General features: G+C 35.1%; 1 protein-coding gene across 3 annotated transcripts; it reads right to left on the bottom strand.

Annotated features, from left to right (window-relative positions):
• Positions 1-4,910: 4,910 nt before the first annotated feature.
• Positions 4,911-8,464, bottom strand: LOC121874450 (general transcription factor II-I repeat domain-containing protein 2A-like). 3 transcript variants are annotated; one of them, XM_042378565.1, is made up of 2 exons: positions 7,980-8,464; positions 4,911-7,048 (listed from the first exon to the last, which is right to left on the bottom strand). In XM_042378565.1, exon 2 carries the CDS (start codon positions 6,535-6,537, stop codon positions 5,101-5,103), a length of 1,437 nt encoding a protein of 478 aa, XP_042234499.1. In that variant the 5' UTR covers positions 6,538-7,048; positions 7,980-8,464; the 3' UTR covers positions 4,911-5,100. The 3 variants fall into 2 exon arrangements, with proteins under 3 accessions (XP_042234499.1, XP_042234502.1, XP_042234501.1); XM_042378567.1 differs by having other exon boundaries at positions 8,190-8,464.
• Positions 8,465-8,894: the final 430 nt, after the last annotated feature.

The raw sequence follows: 8,894 nt of genomic DNA, 5'->3' as shown, positions 1-8,894 counted from the left end.
TTATATGTAGTGATGATGGGTGGTGTTATATGTAGTGATATTGGATGGTGTTATATGTAGTGATGATGGATGATATTATATGTAGTGATGATAGGATGGTTCTATATGTAGTGATGGATGGTGTTATATGTAGTGATGATGGATGATGTTATATGTAGTGATGATAGGATGGTTTTATATGTAGTGATGATGGATGGTGTTATATGTAGTGATGATGCATGATGTTATATGTTGTGATGATGGTTGGTGTTATATGTAGTGATGCTGGATGGTGTTATATGTAGTGATGATGGATAGAGTTATATGTAGTGATGGATGATGTAATATGTAGTGATGATGGGTGGTGTTATATGTAGTGATGTTGGATGGTATTATATGTAGTGATGATGGATGATATTATATGTAGTGATGATAGGTTGGTTTTATATGTAGTGTTGATGGATGGTGTTATATGTAGTGATGATGCATGATGTTATATGTAGTGATGATGGGTGGTGTTATATGTAGTGATGCTGGATGGTGTCTTATGTAGTGATGATGGATGGAGTTATATGTAGTGATGATGGATGATGTTATATGTAGTGATGATGGTTGGTGTTATATGTAGTGATGTTGGATGGTGTTATATGTCGTGATGGATGGTTCTATATGTAGTGATGGTGGATGGTGTTATATGTAGTGATGATGGATCGTGTTATATGTAGTGATGATGGATAGTGTTATATATAGTGATGATGATAGATGGTGTTATAAGTAGTGATGATGGATGTTGTTATATGTAGTGATGAAAGATGGTGTTAGTGAAGATTGTGAAGTGAGATGTAGTGAAGATTGTGAAGTGAGGTGTAGTGAAGATTGTGAAGTGAGATGTAGTGAAGATTGTGAAGTGAGATGTAGTGAAGATTGTAAAGTGAGATGTAGTGAAGATTGTGAAGTGAGATGTAGTGAAGATTGTGAAGGGAGATGTAGTGAAGATTGTGAAGTGAGATGTAGTGAAGATTGTGAAGTGAGATGCAGTGAAGATTGTGAAGTGAGATGTAGTGAAGATTGTGAAGTGAGATGCAGTGAAGATTGTGAAGTGAGATGTAGTGAAGATTGTGAAGTGAGATGTAGTGAAGATTGTGAAGTGAGATGTAGTGAAGATTGTGAAGAGATGTAGTGAAGATTGTGAAGTGAGATGTAGTGAAGATTATGAAGTGAGATGTCGTGAATATTGTGAAGTGAGATGTAGTGAAGATTGTGAAGTGAGATTTAGTGAAGATTGTGAAGTGAGATGTAGTGAAGATTGTGAAGTGAGATGTGGTAAAGATTGTGAAGTGAGATGTAGTGAAGATTGTGAAGTGAGATGTAGTGAAGATTGTGAAGTGAGGTGTAGTGAAGATTGTGAAGTGAGATGTAGTGAAGATTGTGAAGTGAGATGTAGTGAAGATTGTGAAGTGAGATGTAGTGAAGATTGTGAAGTGAGATGTAGTGAAGATTGTGAAGTGAGATGTAGTGAAGATTGTGAAGTGAGATGTAAAAATTGTGAAGTGAGATGTGAAAATTGTAAAGTGAGATGTAGTGAAGATTGTGAAGTGAGATGTAGTGAGATTGTGAAGGGAGATGTATGAAGATTGTGAATTAAGATGTGGTAAAGATTGTGAAGTGAGATGTAGTGAAGATTGTGAAGTAAGATGTGGTAAAGATTGTGAAGTGAGATGTAGTGAAGATTGTGAAGGGAGATGTAGTGAAGATTGTGAAGTAAGATGTGGTAAAGATTGTGAAGTGAGATGTAGTGAAGATTGTGAAGTGAGATGTAGTGAAGATTGTGAAGTGAGATGTAGTGAAGATTGTGAAGTGAGATGTAGTGAAGATTGTGAAGGGAGATGTAGTGAAGATTGTGAAGTGAGATGTAGTGAAGATTGTGAAGTGAGATGCAGTGAAGATTGTGAAGTGAGATATAGTGAAGATTTTAAAGTGAGATGTGGTGAAGATTGTGAAGTGAGATGTAGTGAAGATTGTGAAGTGAGATGTGGTGAAGATTGTGATGTATGATGTAGTGAAGATTGTGAAGTGAGATGTGGTGAAGATTGTGAAGTGAGATGTAGTGAAGATTGTGAAGTGAGATGTAGTGAAGATTATGAAGTGAGATGTAGTGAAGATTGTGAAGTGAGATGTAGTGAAGATTATTAAGTGAGATGTAGTGAAGATTGTAAAGTGAGATGTAGTGAAGATTGTGAAGTAAGAAGTGGTAAAGATTGTGAAGTAAGATGTGGTAAAGATTGTGAAGTGAGATGTAGTGAAGATTGTGAAGTGAGATGTAGTGAAGATTGTGAAGTGAGATAAATAGTGAAGATTGTGAAGTGAGATGTAGTGAAGATTGGGAAGTGAGATGTAGTGAAGATTGTGGAGTGAGATGTAGTGAAGATTGTGAAGTGAGATATAGTGAAGATTGTGATGTAAGATTATAAAGTAAACTGTAGTAATTGAGGTTAAACGAACGCGGGTTATTCTGTAGTGTATCCGTGCCTTGTTAACGTGCAACCAACATGGCGGTGGTTCTCAATATAGATACGTTATTTTGCCGGGAATTTCAGTCAAAACAATATAAGAATCAACCATATTTAGCCTAAATTAACCTAGCGGCTTTATTATATATTCTAAGATGTTTAAGTTGGATAGATCAGATCAGGTTAGGTTAAGTTAGGTTGGGTTAGGTTAGGTTAGTTTTGTTTTGTTAATTTTGCCACTTAGAGGATGGTTTATTGTGCCCCCCATACTCATCCTGTGAGCAGTAGCGCAAAGAGATTACAAAGTGGTGTTAGATGAGGTAGGTGGTTAAGTTAAGTTTCAATAGGTTAGGTTAGATTACGTCAGGTTGGGATAAGTTAGGTTAGGTAGGTAATAAGTAGATAGGTTACAGTTGGTAGGTGGGAAAGTTAGGTTTGATTAGGTTAGCTTATGTCAGACGGGGAGGTTAGGTTCGATTATGTCAGGTTAGGTTCGATTATGTCAGGTTAGGTTAGATTACGTCAGGTTAGGTTAGATTATATCAGGTTAGGTTAGATTATGTCAGGTTAGGTTAGATTATGTCAGGTTAGGTTAGATTATGTCAGGTTAGTTTAGATTATGTCAGGTTAGGTTAGATTATGTCAGGTTAGGTTAGATTATGTCAGGTTAGGTTATATTATGTCAGGTTAGGTTAGATTACGTCAGGTTAGGTTAGATTACGTCAGGTTAGGTTAGATTATGTCAGGTTAGGTTAGATTATATCAGGTTAGGTTAGATAATGTCAGGTTAGGTTAGATTATGTCAGGTTTGGTTAGATTATGTCAGGTTAGGTAAGTAGGTGGAGGTGGGTAAAAAGGTTAGGTTAGGTCGGCAGGTTTTAGTGTAGGAGCTTAAGTAATCCCGTAAAAATTTCATGTTAATTTTTGACACCATACATCGTAATAATCCTTATAAACTATGTTAAGGAACTGTGGTGTAATTTTTTCTGAACGGTTTATTATAAGTTTTATGCCATTAAAGAAGTTTTATCAAAGAGCGGCGTAATGAACCACAGACGTATTACCATTAACTCCTAGGTAACTTAAAACATGACTAATAACCTATGAACATGTAGTATTATATCATTACAATTTAACGTAATATATTATGAATGCTGTTATAATATCTTAAGTGTGTTACAAACATGGCTGCTCATATATGCCATCCTGTCTCTGGCAAAGAAGAGATTGCAGTAAGTAAAATTAATTGCTAAAGACAAATACTGGAAATTAAACATATATTTATTACCATTATCTGAAAAGCTTAGAACCACCGTTTTATATTTATTAAAAGTTTGTAGTGTTATACATCATGTGTATACAAGTCACAAGTTATTATTTACGACATTGCTTCAGTCCTCGTCATCAGAGTCTTCTGTGTACAACAGATTCCTTCACCTTGTTTAGGCATTTCTCATCATCTGCTTGACAGTTACACATCTCGGTGCATGTCATGCTATTCTTTCTGATTCTTTCTGTATGAACATGACAATGATCCACATTTCCTGACGCCACATCCACATTTAACAAGTTCTGTGATTGCTTCTGGCGCTGGTGGTTGGTCTGATATTACTAGTATGAAACAGTCATTGTCACTCTTCCAGCCATGCTCTAATTGTGAAAGCATTTCACTGTCTGCATCACAAGACCACAGAAGAGCTTGATACCTTCCTCTCAATATATGATACTTTAGAGTTGCTGCAGTCGCTGGTAGTTCTCCAGCTTCTGCCTGCGTTATCTTGAAGAGATGCCATCTAAGTTTTGACAGTTTAGTGAAAGTCATTCGTGGACAGTAGAGCTTAAATACAAATTCCTCTAGACCAATATACTGTACATGTCTGCTGGAGGGCATTTGGTCTACTCAGCATCTTGAATGCATCTAGGACAGGGGTGGGCAACCTTTTTGAGTGTGTGTGCCAAAATCGACCAAATCTTTGATACAAAATTTTCTCTCGTGCCAACCAAAATTTCCGGGTCACATATTATTTGGTATCTTTTACGTAATGGGAGAACCTTTTCAAATAATCAGAAATCACACCGGGGTGGTAAAATCAGAGAGTTTTGTAAGAGTGATTTTATAAATCATGGGATATTGAATGAATGTAAAAATTAGTGACAGAATTTTTACTTAGTGGTTGTTCTTCCCTGTTGTTAGCGTGGATGTTTTATATTAGCATTTCAGTGTAAATCTAGTTGTCATATACATCCACACAATTTAAAGACGTTATTTTTAGCATCAGCAAAAGAGTAAACAATATTTTTGATTTGTTTATCAGATCATTCAGCCATTAGTTTTTGTAAACTTTTTTCAGTACATTACAATACCAAGCTCAATATCGATTTACTCGACTAAAACACAATAAAAGGATATAAAACTAAAGATATTCTTTTATTGATTCTTAATCCTTTATGAATGATGCATAAAAACCACAGAGAAAATATAAAAGTTATTTTACCTACAAAAATACACACTGTATTATATTAAACAAAAGCGAATCCTTAATATTTTTAACAGAATACATCAAATGAAAATTAGAGAACGAATAATTGTGAACCTTTTCTTTATTTAGAATCAATGAGACTTCTGCTGCTGCATCCCTGATGATAGATAATTTATATCCGGTTTATATTTTGTAACCTTGAGAGATATACATGCGCTGCTAGTTTCATCAGTAAGGCTACTTCTATTATGAGACTTAACAGAGTTCATCACTGAGAACAATGATTCACAAGAATATGTAGATGAAAAAATGGATAGTAATGTTGTTGCAAGTTTTTTTAAACAGACAAAAGTTTCTGGAATAGTATTCCAAGTCCTCAGTACCTCGTTTTCGGCATTTCTCTCTCTTACTCCCTTCTCTAATCGATCCTTTTCAATACTTTCCAAGTCAGCTCTAAGCTCAACAAATTTCTGCCTCCAAATTGAGCTAGTTTGAAATTCAATCAATTGCATTTCAAAATCATCCATATCTATCCATGAAAACTTCTGCAAGTTTAGTTCATCCAGTTTTATACTGTCTGGAAACTTAATGAATTTTGCAGTCTCTTCTAATTCTCTGAACCTAGCAAATCTTGTTGAGAACTGCTCAACAGTTGACTCAATGATGTTTACAAATAGCTTCTGAAGACACTGGCAGTCTGTTTTGTCATCCTTTGTGAGATCATTGATGTATTTCTTTAGGTTTGGAAAGTATCTAAATCTTTCACTATCTACATCCCTCTTAAAAACTCCTAGTTTCATTTCAAATGCCTTTATGTAATCAAACATAACATCAAGTGTCTTACCAGAGCCTTGTAATTTAACATTTAAGTCATTTAAATGTTCACATAAATCTGCAAAAAACATTAGTTTACAAACCCACACGATGTCAGACATTTCTTTATAAGACATTTGTTGGTTAATCAGAAAGAGATTTATCTCATCCATGCATTCAACAAATCGTTTCAAAACAAATCCTCGACTAAGCCAACGAACATTGTTGTACATTGTTAGTCCTTTGTACACCGAATCCACTTCATTCAATAAATTCCGAAATTGTCTTTTATTTAAGGCACGTGCAGAAATGTAATTAACAACCTTGGTGACTGTTTGCATCACTTCTTGAAGTTCCCTTAGACCAGCTTTAGCACATAAAGCCTCCTCATGTATGATGCAATGAAAACCTATCAGCGGATGACCAACATGTTTTGCAAACAGATTTACAAATCCTGCTTCCTTACCAATCATACTGGGTGCACCATCTGTTGTGACGGATACTACTTTTGAAATGTCAATTTGTCGAATAGATAATTCGTTCACAACTGCTTTACATATGTCAGCCCCAGTGGTACGCTCAGGTAGTGTTACAGGGTTAATCATCTCTTCGCATACCTCATCATCCCTACAAAATCGAGAAAAAATTGCTAGCCTAGCTGATGATGTAATATCTGTGCTTTCATCAACACAAATAGAAAAGAACTTACATGAAGCTAAATCCTTTGTTAATTGGTCAGTTGTATTCATTTCCATCTTAAGTATCCTATCCTAAACTGTTTTTCTACTCACAGACAAATCTTTAATGCGCTGAATAATCTTGTCCTTTTCTGAAAGGTTATCAAAAAGGAAAGGAGCACATTCTAGCCATGCTTCTTTAATATACTCCCCATCACTGAGTGGCTTTCCATGTTGGGCAATAACTTTTGAAACCTCAAAACCAGCAGCAACTAAGTTGGAACTTGGCCTACCTGAAATAAATTTCATCAAAACATCAGACTGTTTTTTTGTCTTAATCATTTCACGAGAAATTAATTCTCTTCGTTCTTGCTCAGTTACATTACTTAAGTTTTTATGAACAGTTTCAAAATGTCTCTTCACAGAAGAAGTCCTACAAACAACTGATTCAGAACATAAAATGCATAATGCTTTATTATCTTTCTTAATCATGCCAAATTTTTCAGTCCAGTATTCTTTAAATTCTCTAATATCCTCTTCATTTGTATGACATCGTTTCTTGGCTGGTGGTCGTGACATTCTGTACAATCTGTAAATAAGGGGTAGAAAGCAATCATATGATGTGTAAAAAAATAATTGCTCTCTTCGCACACTTTCCAACTTTAAGTTATACTTACTTTTAACACCAACAGCTATTTCATGATTTTTGTGTGGTTATATAGTAGAATGCGTTAATACAAAACTATTTTCTTTTGTAACACTTTTGGTAGAAATGCATAATAACCGAGACATTAATTTATAAATTATTAAAAAATATAAATAAAGAAATAAATCTGTATATATATATTCTGTATTCACATAGTATTATAGTAGAATGCTTAATACAAGATTATTTTCTTCTATAACACCTTTGGCCAAAATGCACAATACCTGAGTTATTATTTTATGAAGCATTATTATAAAAAAAATAATATCTCGGTTATTATACATTTTGGCCAAAAGTGTTACAAAAGAAAATAGTCTTGTATTAATGTATTCTACTATATAACCACACGAAAAACATGAAATAGCTGTTGGTGTTAAAAGTAAATATAACCAAAACCGGTTCATGGGGTGTAAAAATGTGGACAGAGACTTGTGGACTCAGACATTCTCTTCACAATCACTCTCTGCATACATATACCAAGGTTTATGAAAATCAGTTGGTGGATAATAAAAAAAATAAAAAATAAAATAAATTGGTACAATTATAGGCATGCCTACACAATGCAAATCAACGAGAAAGGCATGCATGCTATCTGATCACGTGCAGATAACACTTCATAATCCTGAATATTAATAATACATTTCCCTTAGCTTTAATAATAACTTATGTTTATGGCACATACAGTATGCTGAAGAACAGGCTTCATTAACCTCTTTTGGACCTTCTGACCAGTGTGCCAGATATGTCACGCTCCATAAATATACTCACTACCAACAAGTTCATAAAATTTTCAGCAAAGGTTTGCTTTACTCACTTAAGCGGGGTGAGATCCATTATTCAGCTTAAAAAAGGTCACATTTTAGGGGCAAAATTTAAATCGCCTTGCTAAGGTAAGTTGCGCCAAATTTTCCTTGTGCACAGGAGTATACAGATTCAGCAGTGTCTTAGGAACATCGATAAATTTATGGGTAAGCATGACAAACACTATGACAGCTGATAATTTGGACAGTAAATAATAACTTACTTGCACGTGGTCAGCGATTCTCCCTCTTGCTATGTTTACTTTGCTGGTTCACACTTCACACATTCACCACCAGAGGAACAATGATTAGAGAGAACGGATATGCATGTGACATTTATGGGACACTGAGCAAAAAAGCCATGTTCCCTTCCATGAAAGTTAAGACACCTTTTAAGTTAATGTGCCATATAATGACCCAGTGATCTAAAAGAGGTTGACTTTTGATATAATGTTTTTAATGCAATCTCTGATAGCCAGATAATTATTACAGATCTTGGTGTAATATTTGTTTTTCTTTTAATTAAATTTAAACATTCATATAGCTGAACTTGGATTTTGCTAACCGATAAATTCTTTGCGAAACTGCAAAACTCGAAAAAATATATAAAATATTAATGATGGTAAAGGAGTCACACCACGTCTGGCCGCATGGCTAATTATTTAACAACAGAACGGGAAACAATCCTTCCACCCGCTGCCGCCAAGGCGGCATGCGGTTGCCATATAAAGGTTTTTTTTTATTGAGGTGAGCCCGGGTCTCGCGTGCCGGAAAGAAGCCGTTAGCGTTTGGCTAGATTCTAGGACTTTTGTGTTAGATTTCATCAAAGTGCTCCAACATGCTTTCTTTCCTTTGCCAACAAATTTTCCAATGCAGTCAGATCCTGTAAAGGCATGGAAACCTGTAAGGCTCTCTGCCCAATGTGTCGT

This window comes from Homarus americanus, unplaced genomic scaffold, assembly GCF_018991925.1.
Source record: "Homarus americanus isolate GMGI-L3 unplaced genomic scaffold, GMGI_Hamer_2.0 scaffold54689, whole genome shotgun sequence".
NCBI classification, from domain to species: domain Eukaryota; kingdom Metazoa; phylum Arthropoda; class Malacostraca; order Decapoda; family Nephropidae; genus Homarus; species Homarus americanus.
The sequence above is the reverse complement of the archived record's forward strand: the minus strand, read 5'-3'. Positions and strand labels throughout refer to the sequence as shown.

Bases quoted from the DNA above. Each gene is read 5' to 3' on its own strand.
- LOC121874450 (XM_042378565.1), bottom strand. From the start codon at position 6,537: ATGGAAATGAATACAACTGACCAATTAACAAAGGATTTAGCTTCATGT.